The sequence below is a fragment of the Salmo salar genome, chromosome 29, assembly GCF_965601325.2.
Source record: "Salmo salar chromosome 29, fSalSal1, whole genome shotgun sequence".
NCBI lineage: Eukaryota > Metazoa > Chordata > Actinopteri > Salmoniformes > Salmonidae > Salmo > Salmo salar.
The window spans coordinates 35,410,623-35,424,121 of record NC_138319.1 but is presented as its reverse complement, the minus strand read 5'-3'; the positions used below and the strand labels follow the sequence as shown (position 1 = coordinate 35,424,121).

The 13,499-nt window shown below is 42.5% G+C and overlaps 1 protein-coding gene across 1 annotated transcript in view; it reads left to right on the top strand.

The window, feature by feature from the left end:
- The window catches only part of LOC106590637 (netrin-G1), a 218,324-nt gene that overhangs the window by 178,953 nt on the left and 25,872 nt on the right, over positions 1-13,499 (top strand). Inside the window, exons 4-5 of the mRNA XM_082970806.1 lie at positions 174-200; positions 4,657-4,701. Coding sequence (XP_082826932.1) covers positions 174-200; positions 4,657-4,701 — 72 coding nt within the window. The remainder of the gene's footprint in view (positions 1-173; positions 201-4,656; positions 4,702-13,499) is intronic.

Below are 13,499 nucleotides of genomic sequence, written 5' to 3'. Positions count from 1 at the left end.
CAGCTAGTTTATCTGCTGCTGGTGGGTGGGTGGGTGTGTGATCGTATTTACTAGATTACATTCAATGTGTTGAAATGAATACAAACAATGTCCTAAACGGCAATATACAATTTGTTAATGTAGAATGAAATGTAAAAGACTAATTTCCCAAATGTTTTGTCTTTCTCTTGCAGGCATCCCCAGTAACATTGGTCCAGTTAGTAAGTAAATGAAGCAGAAACCCACACTCCCACCCGCCCAGAAACTGCTTGCTGCTTTACTATGCCTGATCATATCCATCCCTAAAGTCCACGTGGTTTTAAATGTTCATTTCTGATTTAGGTCCTCCCATTATTCATTTAAGTGAAGGATCAGTCATAATTGATTTGGAAGTGTTCATTATGCCAGGGTTAAGTTCAATTCCCTTTTTTCCCCTCTCGGAAGGAAATGGCAATAGCTTTCTGCCATGTTGTCTGGAAGGCTGCGTGTGGAGGTGGACTAATTCACCTTCAACAAGTTAAGCCTAGATAGCAGCCAGACAACTGAGTATGCATACAAAACACCATTGTTTCCCCCCCACCCCTTTTGCATTAGAAATAAATGCCATATAGAGTTTATTAAAATGCCCCGACCTCAGTGGTGGGATAATGTCAGGGAGGTCATTTCAATATGAGTATTATCTGCTGCAGCCAGTGGCCCCTGGAGCACAGAGACGTCTGGAGACATAGTCTACAGTTACTACAGCAGCCGGCTGGGACTCAGGAGAATAACAGAAGACACACACACACCAAGGATGCATCCCCCTATGTTCTGTATAGTGCCCTGCTTTTGACCAAGGTCCATAGGGCTCTGGTCAAAAGTAGTGCACTATGCAGGGTATAGGGGATGTAATTTAGGACGCACCCAAGTGTTGAACAAGTAAAAGTGCCCCTGCCCATTCCACATCAGTCTATCCATCAATCTTATTATCTGGCTAGAACCCTCTCTACTTGGGGGAAACCAATAGACAAAAAGCAATTTAGATGGACAGCATCCCATTAGTGTTTGAATAGTTTCCTTTTCCTAAACTCCAGTCTGTATCTCCATGACTGCAGATATCCAAAGGACTAGATAACTAGGACTAGATAACTAGGACTAGATAACTAGGTCTAGATAACTAGGTCTAGATAACTAGATAACTAGGTCTAGATAACTAGATAACTAGGTCTAGATAACTAGGTCTAGATAACTAGATAACTAGGACTAGATAACTAGGTCTAGATAACTAGATAACTAGGACTAGATAACTAGGACTAGATAACTAGGTCTAGATAACTAGATAACTAGGACTAGATAACTAGGACTATATAACTAGGTCTAGATAACTAGAACTAGATAACTAGGACTCGATTACTAGAACTAGATAATTAGATAACTAGGACTATATAACTAGGTCTAGATAACTAGAACTAGATAACTAGGACTCGATTACTAGAACTAGATAATTAGATAACTAGTACTAGATAACTAGGAATAGATAACTAGGAACTAGATAACTAGTACTAGATAACTAGGAACTAGATAACTAGGACTATATAACTAGGTCTAGATAACTAGAACTAGATAACTAGGACTATATAACTAGGTCTAGATAACTAGAACTAGATAACTAGGACTAGATTACTAGAACTAGATAATTAGATAAATAGTACTAGATAACTAGGACTAGATAACTAGGAACTAGATAACTAGTACTAGATAACTAGGACTAGATAACTAGGAACTAGATAACTAGTACTAGATAACTAGGAACTAGATAACTAGGACTAGATAACTAGGAACAAGATAACTAGGACTATATAACTAGGTCTAGATAACTAGATAACTAGATAACTAGGACTAGATAACTAGGAACAAGATAACTAGGAACAAGATAACTAGGTCTAGATATCTAGAACTAGATAACTAGATAACTAGGACTAGATAACTAGGTCTAGATATCTAGAACTAGATAACTATATAACTAGGACTATATAACTAGGTCTAGATAACTAGGACTAGATAACTAGGAACAAGATAACTAGGACTATATAACTAGGTCTAGATATCTAGAACTAGATAACTAGGTCTAGATAACTAGATAACTAGGTCTAGATAACTAGATAACTAGATAACTAGGACTAGATAACTAGGAACTAGATATATTAGAGCAGCATTGCTATCAGACCTACCCAATCTTTTTATGTGTCAGCATTCAGGAAGTGAAGAAGACGACTAAAGGAAGCTCTTTACAAGTATTTGGATGTTGCCATGTTTAACATTTATAATGGTATCAGCATATTTAGAATGACAATAGGGTGGTAAAATGAACTCACTAGTTGGCACTGAACTCTTAACCACAACAGTTGCCACAACTGAGCTCAAGCTAACATAAAACTATAATTTGATCCAAACAATAAGAAATAGTTTATGAAATTTCAGAGATATTTGGCGTCAGAAATTAGCATGGAACCAAGTGGACACCCTCCCTCCCTCCACCCCAACATCCCAACCTTAGAGAGCTGAATGAGTTCAGTGTTGTCTCCTGCCTGTGCTGCATGCATGTTCTCCATAGATATACATACTGTATAAACATACACCTCTCACCCCCTTCTTAGATCCTCCCCAACCCGACACCTAGCCAGACCATGGCTGCTCTCTCAGAACCCTAGTGGGGAGTGTCAGTATTACATCCTGTCTGTCTGTCTGTGGGTGGGACTCACATAAAGGGCACACTGACTGACTGACTTACGGCCATGTCTGTATGGTTCATTCACAGGCCTGTAGGCATTGAAGCTCTCATGAGATGCTGACTGTCTGTCTCTATACCTGCAGAAGCACCCTCCCCCCCTAACCACCACAACACAAAACACTACCCAGTTTTGGTTCTGTAGCCACAACACAAAACACTACCCAGTTTTGGTTCTGTAGCCACAACACACCAAAACACCACCCAGTTTTGGTTCTGTAGCCACAACACAACAAAACACTACCCAGTTTGGTTCTGTAGCCACAACACAAAACACTACCCAGTTTTGGTTCTGTAGCCAAAACACAAAACACTACCCAGTTTTGGTTCTGTAGCCACAACACAACAAAACACTACCCAGTTTTGGTTCTGTAGCCACACAACAAAACACTAAGTTTTGGTTCTGTAGCCACAACACAACAAAACACTACTCAGTTTTGGTTCTGTAGCCACAACACAACAAAACACTACCCAGTTTTGGTTCTGTAGCCACAACACAACAAAACACTACCCAGTTTTGGTTCTGTAGCCACACCAGGGATGAAGTTGAGGGAAAACAAACTGAAGTCGTGGATATGTAGCTATGTTTTCTAAAATAAAAAAAGGAACCAAGCAGAACATGGCTAAATGTCCTGGAATAGAGCTACCCCCAGATCTACCTTCAGAACAGAAAACACTTTTTCATATTGTTGTTTGAAAGTACCTTAGTTATTTATTGACCTTTCTTCAACTTTATTTCAGGTTTATTAAGCCAGCTATATATATATATATATATAATGTTTTATCTGAGCTCTGCAAGATTGCAAGATTTAATTTCATTATGAGAGCATTGAGTATAATATGTCACTTCTTATTTAGAGTGGTTTAACTGAATTCTAACTTGCTGGCCAGTGTTAATGAACAACTTATTTAGAACTGACATGACATTCTATGTAGTTGATCAGTTATGGAATTGTCAATGAGAGGGTTTGGATAGTAATTTAGTCAAACACTACAGCATAAACTAACTGTATGTCTATGTGCCCGAGTGCATGCATACCCAAACACTTTATCCTAAACGCATTACCCTTATCTATAAACCAAACGGAATGTATTCCAAATGATTAGACACGCCACACAGTATGGCTCACTATCCAATCACATGGTAGTTAAATTGCTTGCTGTGACACCACTGGACACTAATGATCACATGACTGCATGACCTCACTGACGTCAAAGGATACTGCAACACAGAGACTTAGTGCTGCTTTAGTGAACGATTACAATACAAGAATAAGTAACAAGACCTTCCTTCTGTCTCGGCTTGACTCAACACTGCTCCATCACCCAACCGACCACAACCAACCAACACCACCAGTAATTTCCCCATCACAGAAATACAGAATTGTATGTAATTATGAGGTTACACCACAACTATCAGTCACTCCAATTCCTGACACACCACACGATTTATTCCTCGTGATTCCTCGACCTGAAATGCACTGTAATTAGATATTGATTGCATTCATTTGATGAACTCAACAAAATGCCTGTGACACTTAAACCAAACCTCCATGTTTGCATAGTTATTATCCCATATATTTGTTTCTTTGTTTATGTTTATTCATCACTGCCATCGATGCACACACTCAAGTGAGCCATGAAACTACACAATTACATCCAATGTCCCTGGGACGTCATCTGTGACATGGTCTGGGACTGGTGTTGGGATGCATCTAGTGCTTGTCCCTGTACAGGCTTGTTTAGTCATTCTGTTGTTCTGAGTTGCTCTGAGTAAAGTCGGTGTGTCTAGTTGTCTACATATGCCCCACTGGTCAACCTGTATTAGAACTTCTAGTACTGTTAATGAATCTGATGTCCACTATAGCCATTGCACCTAATAACTTATGGTTTCTCCCGATTGCATGCAGTTCGGCCGAATGTCTCATCCCTAGGTGTTGCTAACCGAAACCAAGGTAGGCTATACCTCCAACTAAGATTAAACATATCTCTTTACAGATATTCCTCAAATATACAGTAGTCATACAGTGACTGTACTAGCTGTGACAGTTGAGGCCAGATCCACCAGGACGGAACTTTTCCTGCCAAGAGTTCATCTGTGTTAAAACCTTTAATGATATAGATTTTTTAAACAAACACAAATGTATATCTTTTTTTTTCTTTATTCGCTCTCTTTTTGTGAAAACATGAAAGAGGACACCTTCAAAACAGGGAATTAGATTTTCTGGCGTAGTCGGCAGACATGCATGTGCTGCAACATTCTGTGACTCCATTACAATATCCCCCTGTCCACCACCCCACCCCTTTCCTCCTACTTGAGCCCCCCAGATGCGGAATCTCTCCACGAGAGCAGTATAAAGATAGGCTCTCTATCTCTTTCTCTCCCTCTCCCACGCCTCTCTTTCTTAAATCCCGTTTCAATATACCTTTGCTTATCCCCTCCATTTTAATTATGCGTGGCACTTCTAGGGATTCAAAAATTCTATCTGGGTTTGGTGGAAGAAAAGAGGGAGGTTTCACGGAGCGGTTTATGTAGATTGATTTCAGGCAAACTCAAGTTAATCCAGTGTGCAGATGTGTTGTGGATGTGGTGACCGTCCTTGCAAAAAATACTGCCCCTGTATTTCCATGGAAAGCCCTAGCCAAGCAGATGTATAGGTATAGAAGCCAGAGTGTGCTATACTGTGTGTGTCTTGGGTTTATATCTGGCGAGAACATTGCAGAGCATGTGAGAGGGACTTAGGCAGTTTCTTTGTTTGTTATCGGATGGCGAAGAGATGCGGACAGCAGTGGGATTGTTGTGTGTTTACCGTACGGACCGGTAAGAAGATTTATGGGGAATAATCCCACTGAGGTTTCCTAGAGGAAGTGTGGTGCTGGTACGTCAGGAGAATGTAACAACACAACACTACTGGTCATCTGTCAGGAGAATGTAACAAAACAACACTACTGGTCATCTGTCAGGAGAATGTAACACCACAACACTACTGGTCATCTGTCAGGAGAATGTAACAACACAACACTACTGGTCATCTGTCAGGAGAATGTAACAACACAACACTACTGGTCATCTGTCAGGAGAATGTAACAACACAACACTACTGGTCATCTGTCAGGAGAATGTAACAACACAACACTACTGGTCATCTGTCAGGAGAATGTAACAACACAACACTACTGGTCATCTGTCAGGAGAATGTAACAACACAACACTACTGGTCATCTGTCAGGAGAATGTAACACCACAACGGACTGAGGGGCTGGACATCTGTCAGGAGAATGTAACAACACAACACTACTGGTCATCTGTCAGGAGAATGTAACAACACAACACTACTGGACATCTGTCAGGAGAATGTAACAACACAACACTACTGGTCATCTGTCAGGAGAATGTAACAACACAACACTACTGGTCATCTGTCAGGAGAATGTAACACCACAACACTACTGGTCATCTGTCAGGAGAATGTAACAACACAACACTACTGGTCATCTGTCAGGAGAATGTAACAACACAACACTACTGGTCATCTGTCAGGAGAATGTAACAACACAACACTACTGGTCATCTGTCAGGAGAATGTAACAACACAACACTACTGGTCATCTGTCAGGAGAATGTAACACCACAACACTACTGGTCATCTGTCAGGAGAATGTAACAACACAACACTACTGGTCATCTGTCAGGAGAATGTAACACCACAACACTACTGGTCATCTGTCAGGAGAATGTAACACCACAACACTACTGGTCATCTGTCAGGAGAATGTAACACCACAACACTACTGGTCATCTGTCAGGAGAATGTAACAACACAACACTACTGGTCATCTGTCAGGAGAATGTAACAACACAACACTACTGGTCATCTGTCAGGAGAATGTAACACCACAACACTACTGGTCATCTGTCAGGAGAATGTAACAACACAACACTACTGGTCATCTGTCAGGAGAATGTAACAACACAACACTACTGGTCATCTGTCAGGAGAATGTAACAACACAACACTACTGGTCATCTGTCAGGAGAATGTAACAACACAACACTACTGGTCATCTGTCAGGAGAATGTAACAACACAACACTACTGGTCATCTGTCAGGAGAATGTAACAACACAACACTACTGGTCATCTGTCAGGAGAATGTAACAACACAACACTACTGGTCATCTGTCAGGAGAATGTAACAACACAACACTACTGGTCATCTGTCAGGAGAATGTAACACCACAACACTACTGGTCATCTGTCAGGAGAATGTAACAACACAACACTACTGGTCATCTGTCAGGAGAATGTAACAACACAACACTACTGGACATCTGTCAGGAGAATGTAACACCACAACACTACTGGTCATCTGTCAGGAGAATGTAACAACACAACACTACTGGTCATCTGTCAGGAGAATGTAACAACACAACACTACTGGTCATCTGTCAGGAGAATGTAACACCACAACACTACTGGTCATCTGTCAGGAGAATGTAACACCACAACACTACTGGTCATCTGTCAGGAGAATGTAACACCACAACACTACTGGTCATCTGTCAGGAGAATGTAACACCACAACACTACTGGTCATCTGTCAGGAGAATGTAACACCACAACACTACTGGACATCTGTCAGGAGAATGTAACACCACAACACTACTGGTCATCTGTCAGGAGAATGTAACACCACAACACTACTGGTCATCTGTCAGGAGAATGTAACACCACAACACTACTGGTCATCTGTCAGGAGAATGTAACACCACAACACTACTGGTCATCTGTCAGGAGAATGTAACAACACAACACTACTGGTCATCTGTCAGGAGAATGTAACAACACAACACTAGGCCTCGGTCATCTGTCAGGAGAATGTAACACCACAACACTACTGGTCATCTGTCAGGAGAATGTAACACCACAACACTACTGGTCATCTGTCAGGAGAATGTAACACCACAACACTACTGGTCATCTGTCAGGAGAATGTAACACCACAACACTACTGGACATCTGTCAGGAGAATGTAACAACACAACACTACTGGTCATCTGTCAGGAGAATGTAACACCACAACACTACTGGTCATCTGTCAGGAGAATGTAACACCACAACACTACTGGTCATCTGTCAGGAGAATGTAACACCACAACACTACTGGTCATCTGTCAGGAGAATGTAACACCACAACACTACTGGACATCTGTCAGGAGAATGTAACAACACAACACTACTGGTCATCTGTCAGGAGAATGTAACAACACAACACTACTGGACATCTGTCAGGAGAATGTAACAACACAACACTACTGGTCATCTGTCAGGAGAATGTAACAACACAACACTACTGGTCATCTGTCAGGAGAATGTAACACCACAACACTACTGGTCATCTGTCAGGAGAATGTAACAACACAACACTACTGGTCATCTGTCAGGAGAATGTAACACCACAACACTACTGGTCATCTGTCAGGAGAATGTAACACCACAACACTACTGGTCATCTGTCAGGAGAATGTAACACCACAACACTACTGGTCATCTGTCAGGAGAATGTAACAACACAACACTACTGGTCATCTGTCAGGAGAATGTAACAACACAACACTACTGGTCATCTGTCAGGAGAATGTAACACCACAACACTACTGGTCATCTGTCAGGAGAATGTAACAACACAACACTACTGGTCATCTGTCAGGAGAATGTAACACCACAACACTACTGGTCATCTGTCAGGAGAATGTAACAACACAACACTACTGGTCATCTGTCAGGAGAATGTAACAACACAACACTACTGGTCATCTGTCAGGAGAATGTAACAACACAACACTACTGGTCATCTGTCAGGAGAATGTAACAACACAACACTACTGGTCATCTGTCAGGAGAATGTAACAACACAACACTACTGGTCATCTGTCAGGAGAATGTAACAACACAACACTACTGGTCATCTGTCAGGAGAATGTAACAACACAACACTACTGGTCATCTGTCAGGAGAATGTAACACCACAACACTACTGGACATCTGTCAGGAGAATGTAACAACACAACACTACTGGTCATCTGTCAGGAGAATGTAACACCACAACACTACTGGTCATCTGTCAGGAGAATGTAACAACACAACACTACTGGTCATCTGTCAGGAGAATGTAACACCACAACACTACTGGTCATCTGTCAGGAGAATGTAACAACACAACACTACTGGTCATCTGTCAGGAGAATGTAACACCACAACACTACTGGACATCTGTCAGGAGAATGTAACAACACAACACTACTGGTCATCTGTCAGGAGAATGTAACACCACAACACTACTGGTCATCTGTCAGGAGAATGTAACAACACAACACTACTGGTCATCTGTCAGGAGAATGTAACAACACAACACTACTGGTCATCTGTCAGGAGAATGTAACACCACAACACTACTGGACATCTGTCAGGAGAATGTAACAACACAACACTACTGGTCATCTGTCAGGAGAATGTAACACCACAACACTACTGGTCATCTGTCAGGAGAATGTAACACCACAACACTACTGGACATCTGTCAGGAGAATGTAACAACACAACACTACTGGTCATCTGTCAGGAGAATGTAACACCACAACACTACTGGACATCTGTCAGGAGAATGTAACAACACAACACTACTGGTCATCTGTCAGGAGAATGTAACACCACAACACTACTGGTCATCTGTCAGGAGAATGTAACACCACAACACTACTGGTCATCTGTCAGGAGAATGTAACACCACAACACTACTGGTCATCTGTCAGGAGAATGTAACACCACAACACTACTGGTCATCTGTCAGGAGAATGTAACACCACAACACTACTGGACATCTGTCAGGAGAATGTAACAACACAACACTACTGGACATCTGTCAGGAGAATGTAACACCACAACACTACTGGACATCTACATTGTGAAGACAATAGCATTTTGTTTTACCTCTTGTTTTTTCCAAATGGTAAACCTAAGTAGATTCCACACAACATGATTCGACAGACTGCATCTGTAACAGTCAGGGCAACCACACTGTATGCCACAATAGTAAGATGTTCCTACAGTGCAATGAAAGTCAAAACATTGTGAGAATTAATTCCTCTAATATTTGAAGCCTCAGAATATAACATGAAATATATAGGATCACCTATCTCACTCATAATTTAATAATTCATATCAGACCATTTTTCTGTTTGTTTGAACCTTTTTAGTACCATAGGAATGTGTATGATGCTTAGTGCTTTAACCCCTTAAAACATTATATTTTTTAATGTTTCACAAAATCTATCATGTTTTTGTTTATTTATGTGTTTATTTGTTTGTTTTTCTTCTTTTTGTTTTATTTGTCTAGTAGCTCATCAAGTTGTTTTGTCAACTGTCCCTTCAGATCAAGTTGCAAACAGCAAGCGAGGTATGATCTCCTCAGATTCGTACAGTTCTCCCTGTGTCAGCTGTTGTCCAAACCCCCACTGTATGAATCTACATTGGCTACTGTAGGTACCTGACCCCAACCCTGTAGTACCTTCACAGTACTAATACACAACTATCCCCCTGAAAAGAATCTCCTGTATACAGAAAGAATGGAGTTCGCTTTGCGGTATGGATATGTGGTACACACTTTCTGAAAAGATGTAGGTTGTGTAATCGTATGTCTATCTGGATCTAGTGTAATTGTTACAAGTGATATTGAATACACTTATTCACAGTGAAAAACAATAGGGACGGTCTGTAACATATCATTGTAATGCCTCACATTACAAATATTCTACAATATGTTTCATAGATATTACTTTAATCATGATAAATCATGTAACCGTATTTTTCAATCAGGAAGAGTATTGGTCTTCTCAGAGCAGGGTTTTAGAGCCGATAGCAGAAACATTCTGAGAACTTAAATGAACTGTGCATCTTGGCACCAAATAGACCAGAACAGGATTCTCTACCTTGGATAGAGTTGAGTAGACTAGCTAGGCCACTGTCTTCCATTTCCAAAGCTCTATGCCTCTTGTGGTGACTGACTGAGAGACATGACCTCAGTGCAGACCTTAATAACCCCAATCCCTCCTAAAAGCCCCTGTAGTTCAGAGAGGCCTGTCTGTCTGTCTGTCTAACTGCCTGTAGCTCAGAGAGGACTGTCTGTCTGTCTAACTTCCTGTAGTTCAGAGAGGACTGTCAGTCTGTCAAACTGCATCTGTCTGTCTAACTGCCTGTAGCTCAGAGAGGACTGTCTGTCAAACTGCCTGTAGCTCAGAGAGGACTGTCTGTCTGTCAAACTGCATCTGTCTGTCTAACTGCCTGTAGCTCAGAGAGGACTGTCTGTCTGTCAAACTGCCTCTATCTGTCTAACTGCCTGTAGCTCAGAGAGGACTGTCTGTCTGTCTGACTGCCTGTAGCTCAGAGAGGACTGTCTGTCTGTCAAACTGCCTCTATCTGTCTAACTGCCTGTAGCTCAGAGAGGACTGTCTGTCTGTCAAACTGCCTCTATCTGTCTAACTTCCTGTAGATCAGAGAGGACTGTCTGTCTGTCTGTCAAACAAGCTGTAGCTCAGAGAGGACTGTCTGTCAAACTGCCTGTAGCTCAGAGAGGACTGTCTGTCTGTCAAACTGCATCTGTCTGTCTAACTGCCTGTAGCTCAGAGAGGACTGTCTGTCTGTCAAACTGCCTCTATCTGTCTAACTGCCTGTAGCTCAGAGAGGACTGTCTGTCTGTCTGACTGCCTGTAGCTCAGAGAGGACTGTCTGTCTGTCAAACTGCCTCTATCTGTCTAACTGCCTGTAGCTCAGAGAGGACTGTCTGTCTGTCAAACTGCCTCTATCTGTCTAACTTCCTGTAGATCAGAGAGGACTGTCTGTCTGTCTGTCAAACAAGCTGTAGCTCAGAGAGGACTGTCTGTCTAACTGCCTATAGCTCAGAGAGGACTGTCTGTCTGTCAAACTGCCTGTAACCCAGAGAAGTCTGTCTGTCTGTCAAACTACATCTGTCTGTCTAACTGCCTGTAGCTCAGAGAGGCCTGTCTGTCTGTCTGTCTGTCTGTCTGTCTGTCTGTCTGTCTGTCTGTCTAGCTGCTTGTAGCCCAGAGAGGTCTGTCTGTCTGTCAAACTACATCTGTCTAACTTCCTGTAGCTTAGAGATGACTGTCTGTCTGTCTGTCTGTCTGTCTGTCTGTCTGTCTGTCTGTCTGTCTGTCTGTCTGTCTGTCTGTCTGTCTGTCTGTCTGTCTGTCTGTCTGTCTGTCTGTCTGTCTGTCTGTCTGTCTGTCTATCTTCCTGTAGCTTAGAGAGGACTGTCTGTCTGTCTAACTGCCTGTAGCTCAGAGAGGCCTGTCAGTCTGTCTGTCTAACTGCCTGTAGCTCAGAGAGGACTGTCTCTCTGTAAAACTGCCTGTAGCTCAGAGAGAACTGTCTGTCTGTCAAATTGCCTGTCTGACTCTATGGCTGATCTGGGCAGTCTAGGTGTCACACACAAGGTTGATCTGGAACGGGTCCTTCTGTGATTGACATAGCTGCCTGACGTTGTGTGACTAGGCAGTAGGAACAAGGCACAGCCTGACTCCCAATCTGGCATCTAATACTACACAATACTACACTACACGTCACTCAACGACATGTTGCCCTTGCCACACCTCTGCATACATTCGACTGCTTTTAATGCAAAGTGTATTTTTTTTTTGCAAGGTATTTATTGGCTGGGACGAGTGGTGGGTGGCTGTGACATGAATCAACTCTTTCTCCAAACACTGTTTCTCTATAGAAACCACATGTATTTACTTCTGTTTGTGTTCTAGTTGCATGCCTCTGTGGTTTAGGATGACAGTGGTGTGTGAACGTTAAAGGGGCCGGGTCGGGTTACACTAGGGCTGCAGGTGCAGCTGCTCTCTTCTCCTAACCTCACAATGAACACACAGTACGACAAATCAACTCATCTAGATGTACATTTCAGAGTGTGGAGTCACACACTTACACCTTGCCCATGTTGAGAATTACATCCCACAACTCAACTCGTCTTTTTTTGTCCTGTTTCGTACTGTGTGTTCCAGTCCTCCTCTCCCCCCCCCCCCCCCGTGGAAACCCAGTTCCAAAGTCCGAATCCTTCCATTGTGGTGTGCTTGAAGCTTGAAGCGAACGTCTCGTACTCTCTCCCTCTAACAACAAGCTTTCTCATAGCCCCAGGATGAACTGATGTCTAATGCTCTCTACTCCTCATCCCCTAACATCGTCTCAATCTCAACCCCCATCTCTCCATCCTAACCTGGCATGTGATGGTGTCTCCTCGCTCTACCTTGCTACTACCACCAGCGCCACTCGTCTCAGCACACAACCTAACCCAACCACACCTCGAAATGACCGTTTGGTCTCTCTCCACCTTTCCTTCTTTGCAAGATTGCGAATGCTTCGGCCACTCCAACCGCTGCAGCTACATCGAGCTGCTAAACTCTGTCATTTGCGTGAGTTGTAAACACAACACTAGGGGCCAGCACTGCCAGGATTGCAAGCAGGGCTACTTCCGAAATAACTCCGCAGAGCTGGAAGATGAGAATGTGTGTATAGGTCAGTTCCCTCACCACTGTCACTGTCATCATCAGCACTGCTCATACCAGCTGATCTTCCACATGACCCCACCACGTTTATACCACCCTATGACCCTCACCTTTCACCTTTCAAACTTTTACCCTAGTGCGTCAAACCTTCAAACTCATGTGTCGTGTT